The 21,303-nt window shown below is 46.4% G+C and overlaps 1 protein-coding gene across 1 annotated transcript in view; it reads right to left on the bottom strand.

Annotated features, from left to right (window-relative positions):
• LOC141154817 (transmembrane 9 superfamily member 2-like) overlaps positions 1–21,303 on the bottom strand; it is a 56,908-nt gene that overhangs the window by 7,472 nt on the left and 28,133 nt on the right. The window contains exons 12-16 of the mRNA XM_073641264.1: positions 14,846–14,903; positions 12,906–13,065; positions 7,155–7,306; positions 4,767–4,878; positions 3,176–3,347 (exon numbers count right to left, since the gene is read on the bottom strand). Of these exons, the coding sequence (XP_073497365.1) occupies positions 3,176–3,347; positions 4,767–4,878; positions 7,155–7,306; positions 12,906–13,065; positions 14,846–14,903 (654 nt within the window). The remainder of the gene's footprint in view (positions 1–3,175; positions 3,348–4,766; positions 4,879–7,154; positions 7,307–12,905; positions 13,066–14,845; positions 14,904–21,303) is intronic.

Raw genomic sequence — 21,303 nt, forward strand, 5'->3', positions numbered from 1 at the left:
GCAGAGGTACAGCTCCCACCCCAGCAGTGCCACAGACAGGGCAGAGGTACAGCTCCCACCCCAGCAGTGCCACAGACAGGGCAGAGGTACAGCTCCCACCCCAGCAGTGCCACAGACAGGGCAGAGGTACAGCTCCCACCCCAGCAGTGCCACAGACAGGGCAGAGGTACAGCTCCCACCCCAGCAGTGCCACAGACAGGGCAGAGGTACAGCTCCCACCCCAGCAGTGCCACAGACAGGGCAGAGGTACAGCTCCCACCCCAGCAGTGCCACAGACAGGGCAGAGGTACAGCTCCCACCCCAGCAGTGCCACAGACAGGGCAGAGGTACAGCTCCCACCCCAGCAGTGCCACAGACAGGGCAGAGGTACAGCTCCCACCCCAGCAGTGCCACAGACAGGGCAGAGGTACAGCTCCCACCCCAGCAGTGCCACAGACAGGGCAGAGGTACAGCTCCCACCCCAGCAGTGCCACAGACAGGGCAGAGGTACAGCTCCCACCCCAGCAGTGCCACAGACAGGGCAGAGGTACAGCTCCCACCCCAGCAGTGCCACAGACAGGGCAGAGGTACAGCTCCCACCCCAGCAGTGCCACAGACAGGGCAGAGGTACAGCTCCCACCCCAGCAGTGCCACAGACAGGGCAGAGGTACAGCTCCCACCCCAGCAGTGCCACAGACAGGGCAGAGGTACAGCTCCCACCCCAGCAGTGCCACAGACAGGGCAGAGGTACAGCTCCCACCCCAGCAGTGCCACAGACAGGGCAGAGGTACACCTCCCACCCCAGCAGTGCCACAGACAGGGCAGAGGTACACCTCCCACCCCAGCAGTGCCACAGACAGGGCAGAGGTACACCTCCCACCCCAGCAGTGCCACAGACAGGGCAGAGGTACACCTCCCACCCCAGCAGTACCACAGACAGGGCAGAGGTACACCTCCCACCCCAGCAGTGCCACAGACCGGGCAGAGGTACACCTCCCACCCCAGCAGTGCCACAGACCGGGCAGAGGTACAGCTCACACCCCAGCAGTGCCACAGACCGGGCAGAGGTACAGCTCACACCCCAGCAGTGCCACAGACAGGGCAGAGGTACAGCTCACACCCCAGCAGTGCCACAGACAGGGCAGAGGTACAGCTCACACCCCAGCAGTGCCACAGACAGGGCAGAGGTACAGCTCACACCCCAGCAGTGCCACAGACAGGGCAGAGGTACAGCTCACACCCCAGCAGTGCCACAGACAGGGCAGAGGTACAGCTCACACCCCAGCAGTGCCACAGACAGGGCAGAGGTACACCTCACACCCCAGCAGTGCCACAGACAGGGCAGAGGTACACCTCACACCCCAGCAGTGCCACAGACAGGGCAGAGGTACACCTCACACCCCAGCAGTGCCACAAACAGGGCAGAGGTACACCTCACACCCCAGCAGTGCCACAGACAGGGCAGAGGTACAGCTCACACCCCAGCAGTGCCACAGACAGGGCAGAGGTACAGCTCACACCCCAGCAGTGCCACAGACAGGGCAGAGGTACAGCTCACACCCCAGCAGTGCCACAGACAGGGCAGAGGTACAGCTCACACCCCAGCAGTGCCACAGACAGGGCAGAGGTACAGCTCACACCCCAGCAGTGCCACAGACAGGGCAGAGGTACAGCTCACACCCCAGCAGTGCCACAGACAGGGCAGAGGTACAGCTCACACCCCAGCAGTGCCACAGACAGGGCAGAGGTACAGCTCACACCCCAGCAGTGCCACAGACAGGGCAGAGGTACACCTCACACCCCAGCAGTGCCACAGACAGGGCAGAGGTACACCTCACACCCCAGCAGTGCCACAGACAGGGCAGAGGTACACCTCACACCCCAGCAGTGCCACAAACAGGGCAGAGGTACACCTTACACCCCAGCAGTGCCACAGACAGGGCAGAGGTACACCTCACACCCCAGCAGTGCCACAGACAGGGCAGAGGTACACCTCACACCCCAGCAGTGCCACAGACAGGGCAGAGGTACACCTCACACCCCAGCAGTGCCACAGACAGGGCAGAGGTACACCTTACACCCCAGCAGTGCCACAGACAGGGCAGAGGTACAGCTCACACCCCAGCAGTGCCACAGACAGGGCAGAGGTACAGCTCACACCCCAGCAGTGCCACAGACAGGGCAGAGGTACACCTCACAACCCAGCAGTGCCACAGACAGGGCAGAGGTACACCTCACACCCCAGCAGTGCCACAAACAGGGCAGAGGTACACCTCACACCCCAGCAGTGCCACAGACAGGGCAGAGGTACACCTCACACCCCAGCAGTACCACAGACAGGGCAGAGGTACACCTCACACCCCAGCAATGCCACAGACAGGGCAGAGATACACCTCACACCCCAGCAGTGCCACAGACAGGGTTCAACTCTACTCAGCAGTTGCTGCAGGCACGTTGGCCAATCCCACTTCTTAAATTGTCATCTTTACTCTTTTTAAAAGCTTGGATAAAAACAAAAAAACAACATTGAGCCTGGGCTTCTAGTGTCAGAGAATTCTGAATCTTAAATCATTTTAAGTAAATGAGTATTTCACTGGTCTGCCTTCACCAGTCCTACAACACAGAATGAGGGGCGCTGCACACATGTGCAACCACCTCATCACTTCTCTAATTAGATGTCGGGGCCACATCACCAGACAGGAGGACCAATCTCAGCAGAAGTGCCGATCCCAGAGGTGGGGCGCCGATAGTCGTATCACAGCACTAAGCTGACATGGACGTGTTATTTTAATTCTGCCTCCTGCATCGATCGCTAGACTTGCGGGATGACACCGAAGCCATTGAATATGCTGCAGCCTTCTGTGCCCAACATGATAGCATGGCTACAGCTATACATAAAGCACTTCAGTTACCACCAGCATCTTGTTTTCATCCCTTCCTATAATCAGATACCTCTATAAGGCTAGCTTCCAAAGCAATAGCAGTGTCTGCTAACACAACCAGCCCTTCCAATACATAATTACAGTCATAAGGTACAGTGTGGTTCTCCAACAAGGGTGGTGAAGAGGTTAACGCCAATGCATGCACCTAATAGAGGTATTTTCTCTGTCCTTTGCTCATCCCCTCATATTTTATGTGCCTGAACACTGAAATAAGACAAACAGTTCTGGGAATTTTCTGTATAATTGCTACTTACCTGTAAACAGGAAAAAAATTAAAACCATGATCATCGTGTACCCAAAGTACAAAATGGTGCTGGCAGTTCCTGTGATTTGCAGCTTAGAGAAGAAATAATGAACCGCGTAGATAAAGAGGTAAACAGCGGTGAATCCACTCGTTAGGAAGGACCGCCACCACCAATGGTAATCCTGCACAGAAATGGAAAAAAACAAGGAGTTACATACAATTTAGTATTCTTTTCACAGGTCTGTAAAAAAAAATAAAAAATAAAAATAAGCCTATTCTCTCAAGACAAAAAAGGTACACATGTGCTAATTAATATTACAAGAGTCAAAAAGGTTACAAAAAAATACAATTATTTCGGTATATTCCTAATTTCCAGCATTTTTCTAGCACGCAAGAACGTGGATCGCTGTTCACCAGTGTTTCAGATCAGCTTTAGTGTTTGGTCCATTTGTCAGGTTTTTTTCATTAGTGATTTCACATAAGGAAAGAAAAAAAAATGACAAAGCTTCTGCTATTCATTGCTATTAATAACAGACGGCTCACGTGCCATCAGTGTGCTGTCGGTGATTTTCATGGACTCTGTATGGGCAATTTTGATCCATGATCTAGATCTCCGTGATGTTTTTAAAGACTACTCAATCTAGAATTAGAAAAAAAAACACTGATATGTGAACAGCACCAGAAATTATAATGGGTATGTCTTCTATCTGAAAAAAATGTACGCGACTCAAGGACGACTGAATGAAGCCTAACAAAATTAGACAAAAAACAAGCACAAAGGCAATGATGAAACAGGGCCTATGCGTTTTAAAGGGCAGCAGCTCATCGAATCCAATTGTGTCAGATAGTATTCAGGCCTCCTGACGAAGATACAGCGAAACGTGCGTTGGGGTGGCGGGGACAAGGCACTTAATGGCGGTCATTTCATGTAAGTGAAATCTTTGTTAACTATTCTTACTTATTGCCTATCGGCTTGGAATCAGAGCAAAAGTATATCCCAGGGCATTGGAGCTATATGATTAGATGATGTATGTGAATTCTTTGAACATATGAATGTTACCGCCATGTATATGGGTGTTTAATGTCCCTGCCTGAGGACAGCAGCCTCTGTTCCACCTTGTGTAATTATTCTATCTTTTTAATTGTATCTAAATAAATAGTATTTTAATGGGCCATATATACTCTTTGGGTCTTTGTTTTGTTGTGCCCCACATTAATTTGTTATGTTAATAGGTTTTCTATCCTAAGTTACCAATAGTGTTTAATACTACTTTTATAATCTTCCATTAGTCCACACGTTTTCCTACTTTAATCAATTGCAAGAATGAACTCCAAGTCTTTCAAAAAGTAGAAAATAAAAAATGACTAAATTATATGGCAAAAATGGCACAGCCTAGATAATAGGAGAAAAAATATGAGGCATAAAAGAAAGGAGCCATCTGATATTCTGTAATGGGGCAATAATGTTCCCAGGGGCTGGATACTTCGTAACATGTAGAGAACGGTAATAGATTGCATTGGTTTGGGTACAGCAAAAGCACATTTAACCTTAAAAACAAAACAAAACACAGTTTAATGTTCTCTATGTATGTAAAAAGTACCTCTGCACATAGATGGAAGTAACATAGCAAGATAGTAGCCTCTGAACAAGTGATCAGAAGGATTATGAATACCAGAAACAGGAAACCGAACATATAATACATTTGATGAGACCTACAAAACAAAATACACACCGTGAAATAGACATAAGAAAGCTGAACACAGAACAGTCCCTGGTGCTGATAGTCCTACCACGACATGAAGCAGACGGCACAAGGCAGGTCGATATAATGCAGCTACACTGAATATTGTAGCATGAAACACAAGACTGGAAACTTTTACTACAAGTACGTGCGCTGCCCTGCAGGATGCAACTACATTTCATACGGATAACTGGATTTACCCAGACGACACTAACTCGCTACAGAAAAACAATAATTCACTAGCATGCATGCAGGCTGCATGAGAGCTGGGCCGAGCGCTCCACGGAGACGTGCCGGCGTCCTGCTGTGCCCACTGAGTCAGGGATGGCGTGGCCGAATGATGAAGGAGCCTGGTATTATCACAGTTCTGCAGTATTACTAACACCATATTAATGATGAGCTATGCATGAGTGGCTGCTTATTACATACAGGAGGCTGTGCAGTTCTGCCATGCTGAATGCATTGATGTGCCCAGCAACTCTGTAGTCACACAGGAAGGGAGCCCTAGAAGTGGGTGCACAGGGACCAGGATTGGCTACACAATTGTGATCAAAATTATCCCCCCTTCTGCCCTATTAAAGATTGGGTTAATTAGCAAAATTTACAAATAAACCAGTCAGAAAAGAAGAAATTGAAGTAGCTGAACACAACTAATGTAACAAGCGGGTTCTCCAAATTTAGCACAAAATGTTAGTTTTACCGACTACTGTAGTCTCAGAATTATTCACCCCTTCATGCCAGCATCTTTAGTAGTTAGTAGAGCCCCTCTGGGTGTTGTGACCTGCTGCACATGTGATGCATATCCTGACAACAGGTTCTGGCAGTGTTCCTGAGGAATCGCAGTTCACCTCCAATTTAATAATCGTCTAATCCCATGGGTTTTAAGTCAGACGACTGACTCCACTCCAGAATATTCCAGGACTTTTTCTGATATCAAGCATAAGATGACTTTAAGGTATGCTTGATTGTCCTGATAGGTCTCATGAAGTACAGGCTTCAGTTTCCTCACTGGAGGCATGGTGTTTTCTCCTATGATTTCCTAACACTTGATTGAATCAATGTCGTGATCCACACGCAGCAGGCTCGCAGTGCCAGAGGAATCATAGAATGTCACAGTTGGAAGGGACCTCCAGGGTCATCATGTCCAACCCCCTGCTCAATGCAAGATTCACCAAACCATCTCAGACAGATGTCTGTCCAGCCTCAGTTTGAAGACCTATATAGGAATCATAGCAAAGCAGCTCCAGAACATCACCAAACCACCACCGTGCTTCACTGTAGACAGGGTGTTCTTTGATTGGCTACATCAGTCAGGTGACTAAAAGAATCTCTCATAAGAGAAACATTAAATAATGCGCTCCTCTAGTCCCCTGACTGCTGCAGCAATCCTGGTAACTTCCGAACAGCACAGATACAGCTTTCAGCATCCGTGCTGACCTCTAGAGCCCCCTGCAATGGATCCGCATGATGTGTTGAAGGGACAATATGACTCTTTGGTTTTAAAACCAATCATGCCTACAAAAAAAATAATAATTAGTCAAGCATTGGAAAACAGTTTTAACTTTGAACTGGTGACATATGCTGCCAACTATGTCTTTAGGAACATCCAATGCCTTTTATATCTTTTTATTTCCTTTACCTTGTTTGTGGATGACAATAATCTCAACTTTTTGGACCACTTGCTTGACAACCTTAGAATCATAGTGAACTAGAGGCAAACAGATTCCTCAGGAAGGCTGCCAGAAGCTGGTGTCTGGCTAGGCATCGCGTATGCAGCAGGTCATAACAGCCAGAGGGGCTTTACCAAGTATTAAAGATGCTTATCAATAAGGGGTGAATAATTCTGGGACTGCAGTAGTCCGTAAAAGTGTCATTTTGTGCAGAATTTGGATTAAACACTTGTAATATTAGTTGTGTTCAGCCATTTACTTTGTTCTTCTTTACGAACAGCAGAAAGTTTGTAAATTTTACTAATAAACTTAATTCGCAAAGAGGATAAATAATTTTGAATGCAGCTGTATTAGGAATATACAATTACATTTTTATATAAAAAAAATTATAGAAATCACCCACTGTGAATAATAATGGAGAAGTAAATGTGATTAAAAGTACTCAAATACATGAGTTACATGCTGACTATCGCCATTACTTCCCCAGGTTTCTAATACTGAAGATACCAATTATATATCAATATACTGAAATACAATTGTACTTTTGATTCAACAAGTGAAGATTACAGGCACTTACCAAATGCTGTTAAGAATGAAAAATAGCTGAATAAAAATACATCCGAACGGTAAAATGCCTCCCATGATAATACCCGGGAATGGTTTGGTAAAAAAGGACTGCGTGGGAATCTGACGAGGAATCTGATTCGTGCGAACGGGATGTTCGACTGCCTAAGAAAAAGTCAAGTATGAAAGTCAGGTCTCTACACTAGAAAGCTGCTACTTCGTTTCCAGACGTAAAATTCATAATTTTTAAAGGCGTAGCCGACCATTAAACCCGAGACCCCCACAGATCGCTCCACCAAGGGACGGAAGCATTCAGCATTTGCAAAGCCGAGCCTTGATTCATAGACTATCGGAGCCTGAACATCACGCTTGTGCTCCTTGGTTTGAGCGATCGCTGGAAGTTTCCAGTCTCAGTCTCCTGATATTCAGAAATGCTTTTGATATTTTTGCACCGTATGCCATTTAATAATTTTGCCAAAATCTTCTCTTCGTAACTGACAAACATTGAACAACAGCCGTACAATCATATGTATGAACAGAAGTGGAAATTTTACTTAGGTCACAAGAACGAAAACTGCAATCACCAAAAGAACAATCACATCTAGTGTCCACACCAGGTCCTACAGAAGTCACCTTGCCTCACGTACAATCGTCATTTTGACGTGTCCGACGTTTTGATTGATGGGTTTCAGCTGCTGAAACACCAACCACAGAAGTGAAGGGGCAGAGGCAAAGCAGTGAACGAAAACAAGATTTCTTTCCATGAGCCCCTAACACAACTAACCAAAGCTCCAGAGAGTCAGTCGGCAGAACAAAGGAGCTGACTAATCATCTTTTTCCTTCAGGGGCACAGTTGGGGCTGGTAGCATTTGCGCTGCGGGCCTTAAAAGGGGTATTTCCATCTCCAAGATCCTATCCCAATATGTAGTAGGTGTTATAATATTAGCAAATATCTCCAATTAGAAATGTTGTATAGTTCTTCTAATTTGTCATGTCGCTTACCCAATGTGCAGGGCATTGCAGTAACTTGGGTATCCATGGTTATGACCACTGTCACTATATGAGTGATCGTAATCATGGATACCCAAGTTACTGCAATGCCCTGCACACTGGGTAAGCGACATAGCGAATCAGTAGAACTATACTACATTTTTAATAGGAGGTATTTTCTGTTATTACACCTACAGTCATGGCCAAAAGTATTGAGAAAGAGACAAATAGTAATTTTTCCAAAGTTTACTGCTTAATTTTTTGTAATGGCAATTTGCATATACTCCTGAATGTCAAAGAGTGATCAGCTTAACAGCAATTACTGTACTTGCAAAGTCAATATTTGCCCAGAAAATGAACTTTAACCCCCAAAACACATTTCAACATCATTGCAGTCCTGCCTTAAAAGGAGCAGCTAACATCATTTTAGTGATTGATCCATTAACACAGGTGTGGGTGTTGATGAGGACAGGGCTGGCGATCAATCAATCATGATTAAGTAAGAATGACATCACTGGACACTTTAAAAGGAGGCTGGTTCTTGGTATCATTGTTTCTCTTCAGTTAACCATGGTTATCTCTAAAGAAACACGTGCAGCCACCATTGCACTGCACAAAAATGGCCTAACAGGGAAGAGTATCGCAGCTATAAAGATTGCACCTCAGTCAACAATCTTATCGCATCATCAAGAACTTCAAGGAGAGAGCTTCCATTGTTGTCAAAAAAGGCTCCAGAGCGCCCAAGAAAGACCAGCAAGCGCCAGGACCGTATCTTAAAACTGTTTCAGCTGCGGGATCGGACTACCAGCAGTGCCGAGCTTGCTCAGGAATGGCAGCAGGCTGGTGTGAGTGCTTCTGCACGCACTGTGAGGCGGAGACTCTTTGAGCAAGTGCTGGTTTCAAGGAGGGCAGCAAAGAAGCCACTTCTCTCCAGAAAAAACATCAGGGACCGACTGATATTCTGCAAAAGGTACAGGGAGTGGACTGCTGAGGACTGGGGCAAAGTCATTTTCTCTGATGAATCCCTTTTTCGATTGTTTGGGACATCTGGAAAACAGCTTATTCGGAGAAGAAGAGGTGAGCGCTACCACCAGTCTTGTCTCATGTCAACTGTAAAGCATCCTGAAACCATTCATGTGTGGGGTTGCTTCTCAGCCAAGGGAATCGGCTCACTCACAGTCTTGCCTAAAAACACAGCCATGAATAAAGAATGGTACCAGAATGTCCTCCAAGAGCAACTTCTCCCAACCGTCCAAGAGCAGTTTGGCGCCCAACAATGCCTTTTCCAGCATGATGGAGCACCTTGCCATAAAGCAAAGGTGATAACTAAATGGCTCATGGAACAAAACAGAGATTTTGGGTCCATGGCCTGGAAACTCCCCAGATCTTAATCCCATTGGGAACTTGTGGTCAATCATCAAGAGACGGGTGGACAAACAAAAACCAAGAAATTCTGGCAAAATGCAAGCATTGATTATGCAAGAATGGACTGCTATCAGTCAGGATTTGGTCCAAAAGTGGATTGAGAGCATGCCAGGGAGAATTACAGAGGTCTTGAAGAAGGGGCAACACTGCAAATATTGACTTGCTGCATTAACTCATTCTGTCAATATAACCTATTGGTACTCATAATATGATTGCAATTATATTTCTGTATGTGATATAAACATCAGACAAACACTAATAAAAACCAGAGGCCAGCAGATCATGTGAAAATATAATTTTGGTGTCATTCTCAAAACTTTTGGCCATGACTGTACTACATATTGGGATAGGATCTTGTAGATGGGAATACCCCTTTAACTGTTCCCTTCGATGCTGTAAGTAGAGGAAGCTTTGCTTCTGCAACATTGGAGGAGCATCGAAGCTGACCGGATCAGAGCTGCACTTGTAAGCTGTATAGCAAAATAGCTGATAATTGCAAAAGGCTTTTAAAAACTATATCCAAGAAGTTGAGATAACTCCTTTCAATACAACATAAAAAGGCACTTGAGTCCCTTTGTAGTTCTGACATTTAAGTCCCAACAAAAAGTGCTAACATTTCATGTGAAGTAAAACTAGGTAAAATTAGGGGCATAGACATTTGGTGCATATTCACACAAGTGGCAGCAAGTTAGTCCAGGTGCAGTGATTGATACGTGGCTGTTAGTGTTGAGCGATACCTTCCGATATCGGGAAATATCGGATCGGATTGGATCGGACCGATACCCAAAAAGTATCGGATATCGCCGATTCCGATACAGGAAACCAACGCAAGTCAATGGGACACAAATATCGGAATAAAAATAAACCCTTTCTTTCCTTGTAGGTTAATTCTACATGAAGGAAAACAACTAACAATAATGTAGAATGTATTACATGAAAAGCCGGCAATTCAGCAGCGGCATACACCGGTACCCGACAATTTAGAACAGAAAGAATAGAGAATCACACATAGATTAGATAGATAGAAACATGTCAGTCACATATATATGAAGTACAGTGACAGTGTTGATTACTGTACTTGTCATTTAGTGTAAAGGATTTATTTAAAAAAAATTGGCGTGGGGTTCCCCGTAATTTTAGTCTCTAGCGGAGGTTAAGCAGACGGCTGGGGCAGATGTTTGAAGCCTGGGAAGGGGGTAATACCCACGAAGCTTACCAGGCTACTAATATCAGCCCCCAGCTGAATACCTAGCCTTTACTAGCTATTAAAATGGGGGACCCCCAAAAAAATGATGTGGGCCCCCCCCTATTTTAATAGCTAGCAAAGGCTAGGCAGACAGCTGGGGGCTGATATTAATAGCCCAGGAAGGGTGCCATGAATATTGGCCCCCTCCCAGGCTAGAAACACCAGCAGTCAGCCGCCCCAGAAATGGCGCATCCATAGGATGCGCCAATTCTGGCACTTAGCCTCGCTCTTCCCACTGCCCTGTAGCGGTGGCAGTGGGGTAATAGGGCTGGGGTTGATGTCAGCTTATAATGCCAGCTGACATCAAGCCCAGGTTAGTAATGGAGAGGCGTCTATAAGACACCCCCATTACTAACCCCATAGTCAAAGTTAAAAAAAACACAAAACACCCAGAATAAAGTCCTTTAATTGAAATAAAGACAATTCTTTATTGTTCTAATTTAAACCATACTTACCATCACGCCCATTCCAGCTGAAGCCAACGATCTCCTGCAATAAAAGTAAAATAATAAAGCAACATCATCCTTACCTTTCTATGGTTCCCAGGACAGCTCCAGCTCTGCTACATCGAGATGACAGGCTGGATCGCAGCTGAACGCTGCCATCCAGCTTGTCATCCTTCAGAGACACTGCAGAGTGCACTATGGATGCGCCATTTCTGGGGCGGCTGACTGCTGGTGTTTCTAGCCTGGGAGGGGGCCAATATTCATGGCACCCTTCCAGGGCTATTAATATCAGCCCCCAGCTGTCTGCCTAGCCTTTGCTAGCTATTAAAATAGGGGGGACCCCACGTCACTTTTTTGGGGAGGTCCCTCATTTTAATAGCTAGTAAAGGCTAGGTATTCAGCTGGGGGCTGATCTTAGTAGCCTGGGAAGCTCCGTTGGTATTACCCCCTTCCCAGGCTTCAAACATCTGCCCCAGACGTCTGCTTAACCTCCGCTAGAGCCTAAAATTATGGGGATCCCCACGCCAATTTTTTTTTAATAAATTCTTTATTTTAACACTAAATGACAAGTACAGTAATCAACACTATCACTGTACTTCTTATATATGTGACTGACATGTTTCTATCTATCTAATCTATGTGTGATGCTCTATTCTTTCTGTTATAAATTGTCGGGTACAGATGATGAATTGCCGGCCGGCTTTTTTAAAGAGACGGTGCATGAAAACACTTATTTTTTTTAATAAATCCTTTAACACTAAATGACAAGTACAGTAAGCTGAGCACTGCCATCCAGCTGGTCATCTTTCAGAGACACTGCAGAGCGCAGGCATTATGGGAACTTCCGATTCCGGTATTCGATATTCTCAAAGTATCGGAACTCCGATACCGCAAATATCGGTCGATATCTGATATTTCAGTATCGGAATGCTCAACACTAGTGGCTGTACATATCCATTGACACTATCACGGTGGACGTTCTGTGCAACATTTCAGGGGACTCTGCCCATTCTGAGGAAGCCTGAAGAAAGGGGCCAGTTCTAAATACTAGATTAGAGATGGGAGAATAGGTTAATTGGCCAAGGTCAGTAATCTGTGATGGGGTCCTGGGCTCAAATCCCACCAAGGACAACATCTGCAAGGAGTTTGTATGTTCTCCCTGTGTTTGTGTGAGTTTCCTCCGGGTTCTCCGGTTTCCTCCCACACTCCAAGGACATAGTGACAGAGAATTTAGATTGTGAACCCCAATGGGGACAGTGATGATTATGTCTGTAAAGCGCTGTGGAATTAATGGCGCTATATAAGTGAGTAAAATAAATAATTAAATGCTCGACGATCTGGGAATCTCCTTAGATGATGATTGCGGTGTGATGCATGTATTTTGCGCCAGCCCGGCTGATCAGAAGAGGAGCCAGGAATGCAGGGAGGTAATAATATTCACAGGCCTTACAGGCATACATAGTGGCCCAAAACACATACAATTTCTATTACTGCCAATAGGAGAGAAATGTGTGTGTCAACAGTTTCTGGATTCTTGAGTTCCTACAAATCTTTAGTTCCATTGCTTTGGAAAGCCACCAAAAACTTGTGAAAGCTTTAAATTACAGTGCTATGTGGTAACCTCTGGTATATAAAAATGGTGACGTAGAATACTTACCCTCTCCTTAAATCCAAAATATGCTCCGAGGAATGTCAGCGGGACAGAGATGCCAATCCACATAGCCAGGACGGCCACCAGGGTGCCAAACGGAATTGCAGCCGAGGAGCCTTTTGCCCACAAAATGACATTCATGACAAAGAAATCAGCAAAAATAATTCTGTAAAACAAGACAACAAATTCACCATCTACCCAGCCATCATCCAAAGCTAAGCCTTCATAGGAAATCACTAGAGCGGATTCACAAGGAATATGTCATCATAAAATTACACTTTTAAATCATGTTTATATGTAAATGCTTATGTACAAAACTTGATTTTATTTTTCAATTTGAAAACTAAAAATTGGAAATCTTGTGAAAAACTGAGCACTAAGCCTTAGACTAAAACTTTGCTTCCTGCTGTGTACAAAAGACTTTACAGCAGCCTCGTTATCATTAGGGTCAGGATTAATATATTTAACACCTCTATATATAAAAGCAGAGAAGGTCCACCATTCACAAAGGAGGAGGAGAGGAGCAGTGAGCAATGACTTCTGCACAGATCAGAGCATGCTCAGATAACATTTTATACAGACAGATGGGGTCTTGGTGAGTCTAGTGCTGCCAATGTCCATGCGTTCAACAGGAAACAGAAGTGTAATACTAGGCCTAGTGGCCAGTGTGAAAATTACAAGATTTTTTTTTGTTTTAATATATAGGCGAGCTGAAGAAGAAAAAGAATACATAGAAATGCTTTAAGTTAAGGGGTTAACGACTTGTTCATTTTGAGTTTCTATGACCAATCGATTTTTTTTTAATGTCACATTCCGAGAGCCGTAGTATTTTTATATACGTAGATGTATGGGGGCTAATTTTCTGCGGGACACGCTGTAGTTTCTCTGGTTACATTTTTTTCGTGTATAAAGAACTTTTATTTCATTTTTTTTTTTTTTTTTTTTGAGAGGCTGGATAAGCAAAATCCAGGATTTTATTTTTCTTACAGTGTTCTCTGGATAAATAATGATAGTGGTTTATAGTACGGGTCAATACAATTACAGTGGTAGCCAATTTATATATTTTTTACATTTTACTACTTTTCCACAAGAAAAAGCACTTAACGAAAACATACACTTTTTTGTATCATGTTTTGAGAGACAATTTTATGACATCAGATCAATTTTGGAAAGCATTGCTGCCTTTTAATAAGTGCTTGTTTTCCCACACCGGCTCATCCTTGTTTTCATTATGACAGCACCCACCACCGTTTTGGTTTTTTTCTCCTCCATTTTTGCTTTGCAATAACTTTTAGGTTTTCATTTATAGAGCTGGAGGAAGGCTGTAGTATTTATTAGTATCATTTTGGTTAACACATTTTTCATTCTGTTTTTTAGTAAGGCAGGATTAACAAAAAAAAGGCAATTCTGGCCTTTTTTTTGCAGCAATGACCATGCAGGATAAATTATGTAATGTTATAGTACATGTAGTTATGGATGCATCGATAGCAAATATGTGAAGTTTTTAAGCTATGATATTTATCAGATTAAACTCATTTTTAATTGGGAAAACTGGGATTTGGAGGCGTTACTCTTTTTAAAATACTTATTTTTTCTGCTATATTTATTAGGCCCTCTAGAGAACTTAAACATATGACCTTAAGTTTACATTAGTAATACATAGCACTACTGAAGTAGTGCTGTGTATTACACTATCCAGTCAGCGCTTGACTGACCATCAATCGGGCCAGGCTTCCGGCAGTCTCTGATTATATGCTCCTGATGGATATATACATCAAATAACACTAAGAGGTTAAAATATAATCATCACACAAACCTGATTTACCCAAATAGGCGGTCTTCTGATGACACATTCCTTTTAAGACATCAGATTGTTTTACAGTGATGAATTGTATTCACTTACTGCTTCATACTAAAGCCTATGAAAAATCATAGAAACAACCTACCCCGGACACAGAAGGGCTGTCAGTAGCACATTGGATTTCCATTTCTCACCACCAAATGCTGAAAGATGAAATTAACAATAACTGAGTGGCCGAGTCAAATCGTCAAATCATTGGTAATTACATACAGGTGCATCTCACTAAATTAGAATATCATCAAAAAGTTAATTTACTTCAGTTCTTCAAAACAAAAAGTGAAACTCATATTATATAGAGTCATTACACACACAGTGATCTATTTCATGTGTTTATTTCTGTCAATGTTGATGATTATGGCTTACAGCCAATGGAAAGACGTAGTTACTTACCGGTAATGGGATTTCTCGGAACCCATGACGGCACACAGAGAGAGAGGGGATCCACCCTTCAAGGACAGAAAACCTATAGATAAAAAGGGCGGCACCTCTCTCCCGCATCAGTTGTTTACAGAACACAGAGAGGACCCCCAGGTTAGTAACACAAATTTTAACATTTTTAAAAGGAGCTTGCCAGACACACCCTGTGACTAAACATAGGTAATAAATAAATGTGCACACCCATGTGTGAAGGGAGGGAATGTACGGGTGCCGTCATGGGTTCCGAGAAATCCCGCTACCGGTAAGTAACTACGTCTTTCTCTTTCCCCATGACGGCACCACAGAGAGATTTGCAGAGAAGTGTCGTTTAGGGAGGGACCACAGCTTCCAGAACCCTTCTGCCAAAGGTAAAGTCCGAAGAAGAGGTTAGATCCAGCCGGTAGTGCTTAAAGAATGTAGAAGGGGAAGACCAGGTTGCAGCTCTATATATCTGCTCGATTGAAGCCCCAGCTTTCTCCGCCCAGGAGGCTGCCACTGCCCTAGTCAAGTGAGCTTTTAAATCCTCTGGGGCAGTTTCCCCGCTTGAGGAGTATGCCAAGGAGATGGCGTCTATTATCCACCTTGTCAGAGTGCTCTTGGAAGCTTTCCATCACTTCCGAGGTCCCTGGAAGCACACAAAGAGAGACCTGTCCTTCCTACACTCCCGTGTGGCCTCTAAGTACTGGATAATGCACCTTCTGACATCTAAGGTGTGTAGGACTTCTTTCCCCTTGTTTTTTGGGTTTGAGCAAAAGGAAGGGAGGGTGACCTCCTGCGACCTGTGGAAGAGTGATCCCACCTTAGGAAGGTATGCTGGGTCAGTCCTAAGTGTCACCCTGCCCTCAAGAATTTGCGTAAAGGGGGGCCCTGCTGATAAGGCTTGTATGTCACTAACCCTACGTGCCGATGTGAGGGCTACTAGAAGAGACGTCTTAAGAGATAGAATTTCAAGAGATGCATTCACTAGAGGTTCAAAGGGACGTTTGGTCAGGGCTGAAAACTAAATTTAAGTCCCAAGGAGGAGTATTCCGGAAGGGGATGGGCTCGGACCTGTGAGATGCCTTGATGAATCTGGAGATCCACCTATTCCTGGCCAGGTCGCAGTTATATAGGGCTCCCAGTGCCGCAACCTGAACCTTTAGAGTGCTTGTGGCCAACCCCAGCTCCAATCACTTTTGAAGGAACTCTAAGATGGCAGTAATGGGGGCCACCCTAATACTTTCGAACCCGGGAATGAAAGGAATTTTTTCCAGGTTTTACCGTAGAGTCTGGTGGTTACAGGTTTCCTACTCTGCAGTAGGGTGGAGATTAAATTGGGGGAAAACCCTCTCTCTCTTAAGAGCGCCCTCTCAAAATCCAGGCTGTCAGGTGCAGGGTTGCTACCTGAGGGTGAAGGACCGGTCCCTGAGAGAGGAGATCTGGAATTTCCGGAAGGACCCAGGGGTCGGAGGTGGACATTATCCTCAGCCAGGAAAACCAAGGCGTCTTTGGCCAGAAGGGGGCAATCACAATTATATTTGCCTTGTATTCCATCAGAACCGCCGGAATAAGAGCGATCGGAGGAAAGGGGTTGATTGAACAGAATATGTCCACTTTTTTGTTTTGCCAGTTGGCGAATAGGTCTATGGAGGGGTTCCCCAAAGCCTTCGTGATTTGGTTGAACACCAGCTGATTCAGCTCCCACTCGCCCTGTTTCAGCTGGGTCCTGCTCAGGAAGTCTGCCGTGATATTTTCTGCCCCTTTTATGTGGAGTGCAGATAGGGACTCTAGATTGTTCTCTGCTACCTGGAGGATGGATTTTGACACTTGTAGAAAAGAATGGGACAGAGTCCCCCCCTGGCGATTTAAGTATGCCACCACTACCTTGTTGTCCGAAAAAACTCTTACATGGTGTCCCCGTAGAGTGTTTAAGAATTTTAAGAGGGCAAATTTTACTGCCAGAAGTTCCCTCATGTTGGAAGATACCCCTTTCGAATCCTCTGACCAGACTCCCTGAGCTATCTGGTCGTTTAAATGAGCCCCCCACCCCCTGGGGCTTGCATCTGTCGTTAGGACCTGTGACACTGATATTGTCCATGGAACACCTCTGGCTAAATTGTCCCCCTCTGTCCACCATGTTAGGGAAAGCAAGGTTTTTGATTATAAAGTTAGCCGACCTTCTAAGTGCCCTTTTAGAGACCTTTCCGCCCCCAAGATTTCCCATTGTAAGTTCCTGGTGTGCAACTGGGCCCAGCGGACCCCCGGGATGCAGGCAGTCATGGAACCTAGAAGGGACATTGCTCCCCGCAGTGTCATATAGGGATGGTTCTTTACATGGGATACTCGGGCCATCATACTCTGGATTTTCCCTGCAGGGAGACGGCATTCCTGATTCCTCGAATCTCATAGGATACCTAAATACTCTTGCACTTGATCCGGCTCCAACCTGGACTTTTTTAGATTCAGAAGCCAGCCTAAATTCGTCAAGGAACCCATGACTCTTGCTAGATGGTCCTTGCAATGGTTGAAAGAGTTGCCTACTATTAGCAGATCGTCCAGGTACGGGATTATTAGGATGTTTTGCTCCCTCAGATGGGCCATTACCTCTGCCACTATTTTTGTGAAGACCCTTGGGGCTATCGCTAACCCGAAGGGAAGAGCCGTATATTGGTAGTGTTTGATTATGCCTTTCAGCGGTATCGCTACTCTCAGGAATTTCCGGTCGTCTCTGTGTATGGGGACGTGATAATAGGCGTCCTTCAGATCCAGGACAGCCATAAAACAGTCTGGGAACAACAATTTCACTGACGTTTTTATTGATTCCATCTTGAACGATTGTACCTTTAGAAATTTGTTCAATTTTTTTTTAGGTTCACGATAGTCCTGAACGTCCCGTCTGTTTTTTTCCCGAGGAACAGAGGGGAGTAGAATCCTTAGCCTTCATCCTGAGCGGGGACTTCCTGAAGGACTGCTTTCCCTATTAGGCCTAGAACCTCCTGTTCTAGAGCTAGTTGTTCTACCCCTGAAGACCTCACAGGGGTTATGACGAAATTTGGACGTGGAACGAGTATCTTATTCCCGATTTTATCAGGTCTAAAATCCAAAAACGGTTTGATATTTTCTCCCAGGCTGGGAGGAAATGGAGAAGTCTCCCCCCCCCAACCTGGGGCTGCCTCTCATTGGGAAGGTTTCCTGTTATCACTGGGGGGCCTGTTCAACATAAACCCTTTGGCCTTTTTTTGTCTCCTATCCTCCCACCTGTCCTGGTCTTTGGGGGATTTCCTACGCATAAATTTCCTGCTCCGAAAGGACTTCCTGAATGAAGTACCAGAGAGGACGGGAAGCGTTTGTTATCCCCGGCTTTGTCAAGGATATCGTCCAGGGTAGATCCGAATAGGAACTCCCCCTCACAAGGAATGGAGCACAGCCTAGATTTTGTTTGGAGGTCGCCCGGCCAGCATTTGAGCCAGAGGGCCCGCCTAGCTGCGTTAGAAAAACTCTCAGCCCTGGCATCCAACCTGACGGAATCGGCTGAAGAGTCAGCCAGAAAAGCTCTTCATTACTGGGATGGAGCCTATTATGTTATCCCTTGACGTTTTGTTTTTCAGTTGCGCTTCTAGCTGATCTAGCCAGATCATTAAAGATCTGGCTGTGCATGTGGCTGCCACTGCGGGTTTTAACACCCCTCCTGCCGCCTCCCAAGCTCCTTTCAGGAAGAAGTCTGCTTTTTTGTCCATTGGGTCTTTCAGCACCCCCATGTCTTCGAATGGCAGGGAAATTTTTTTTCAGCAGCAGATGGAAGGAAGGGAGACACAGTCATTACTAGTGGGTAGGCGGAGCCCACATAGGATAGAACACCTCAGATTAAAAAAAGAGTGTTGTCCGGCCCCTCCAGCTTGGGCTCCTCCTACTCCAGCTCTCCAGTTTAAAATTTGAGGTCACAGAGGATGGTCGCTGCTGGAAGCAGCTCCTCAGAAAATTTTTTTTATTTTTATCGGACAGAGACTTGGACCCCCGTGGTCTTGAGGTCTCAGCGCTGCTGTACCCCCACCCCTCCCTTGGCGGATCTGCATTACCCTTTGAGAGAGGTCCCTGCAGAACCCTGCCGGCCCCGGGGGATGAGGGATGCTTCCCTGGCGGTGACGCAAACCGCGCATCTGGGGTCACTGCGTTCTCCGCCCTGGGGGGAAGCTTGGGCACAGCGCCACAAATCCCTGGGGGTCCCTGTGGCGCTCAGCTGGGTGAGTACTCAGCATGTTAATGTGTTTTGAGTGCTTCAGCGGCTGCTGCGGCAGCCGCTGCTACATGTATTCAGGTGGTGACTTGTGTTTTTTTGTTCGCAGGTGGATGCCTGCAGGACATGGAAGCGGGGCAGGAGCGGAGAGCGGAGGAGTCGCGCGCGCTTTTTTTGAAGCCGGCGGGGGGCGTGGCTTCGCGCCTTCCCGGTCTTTCGCGGGCAGGAAGCGCTCTGAGCGCGCGCTTTCTCCTGCCCCTCCTCTTCCGGCTTCTCTCTCCTCACAGCGCGGCGGCCATTACTGAACGGCTTCCATCGGGCTCCTCACTCTCCTCTCCTCCCGACAGACCGAAGGAACACTGCACCGCGGCCAGCTGGGTGAGTCGCTTCTGCCTGTCAGGGCAGAAGCTTAACCCCTCACCCCCTCAGCGCAGGGCACCTTTCTGAGGCACAATAAGGTGGCAGACTGTGCTGTCCTGCAGCTATTACCTCATATAGAGGTTCCTTTTTTTTTTGTCTGGGGCTCGCACATCCTTTTCATTTCACAGAGGTTGTGGGGAGTCTGCGACATTAACCCCTTATTAGGCGGTTATCCCTTAATTGGGGGTCAGTTGGGGTAGCTCTCTCTTTAAGAGCTTTAACCCTTCAGCTTTCTTTTAAGAAACCACACTGTCCTACTTACTGACAGGTTTAACCTGCCATATACTGTGTGAGGGCATGTCAGATCAGGGTCCAGGAGGTGCGGACCGTCTCCCAGGTCCGCTACAGGATCAGTCTCGCATGTCTGACACGCAGGAGTCCTCGACGGCGTCAAGCGCAGCGGTCGGGGGTTTCGGTGATGGGGCAGTGGTCAAAATGGAGGAATCCATCTACGAGGCCGCGGGTCATGGATTCAGAGCGGTGCTAGGATCCATGTGTGCTTGTAAAGCTTCCCTAAGCTGGTTGGACCGTCTACGGACGGCGTGGCAGGATGGATCCCCGCTATCCGAGGTAGATGGGCTTTTCAAGTTGTTGGAGGATGCTGCCCGATATGGCAGTGATGCAGGTTTGGATACCGCGTCACTGCTGTCCAGGGCGCAATCCTCGGCGGTCACAGTCAGAAGAGCACTGTGGCTCAGACAGTGGACCGGGGACGCGGTTTCCAAGCAAAGTTTGCTATCTTTAGCTTACAAGGGTGGTCAGTTATTTGGATCTGACCTCACGGAGCTGATTGTCAAGGCAAAGGCAAAAGAAGCGGCCTTACCACAGCGAAGAACTGTGGCTTCTGTGTCGGGCAGGCCTAGTGCCGGTAGTAGTCGGCGGCCCTTTCGGTCCAGGGGACGGTCCGGTCAGCCCTCTTGGGGATCGGGTCGTCCCTCTTTTTCAGGAAAAAAGGCTTCTCAGAAATCCCGCACTCCCTGGAAACAGAGCTTCCGTCAAGACAAGCGGGAAGCTGACAAAAAGCCCGCTAAGGCGGACTGACGCCAGGTTTTCTCTCGAGGGCTCTCGAGTTGGGGGGTCGCCTGCTCCAATTCGAATCGACTTGGGCGTTCCGCGTTTCGGACGCCTGGGTGACGCGGGTTGTGTCAGCAGGCTACTTCATAGAGTTTCTTTCTCGACCCCCGGACAGGTTTTGCCGATCTCGCATTCCGTCAGAGCCCGAGCTAGTTGCCGCTCTACGGCAGAGGTCGATTCCCTTCTGCAGAAGGGTGTGGTGGTACCGGTTCCGCCAGAGGACCGGGGAAGAGGGTTTTATTCAAACCTCTTTGTGGTCCCCAAAAAGGAGGACAAATTTCACCCCATTCTGGATCTCAAAAGATTGAATCGGCATGTCCGCACCCGGAAATTCCGCATGGAGTCGCTTCGCTCGGTTGTGGCGGCCCTGTCGCAGAACGACTTTTTGGTGTCAATCGACATTCGCGACGCTTATTTGC

Source organism: Phyllobates terribilis, unplaced genomic scaffold, assembly GCF_046119375.1.
Source record: "Phyllobates terribilis strain yellow unplaced genomic scaffold, ASM4611937v1 Scaffold_7__3_contigs__length_470593459, whole genome shotgun sequence".
In the NCBI taxonomy this organism is placed as follows: domain Eukaryota; kingdom Metazoa; phylum Chordata; class Amphibia; order Anura; family Dendrobatidae; genus Phyllobates; species Phyllobates terribilis.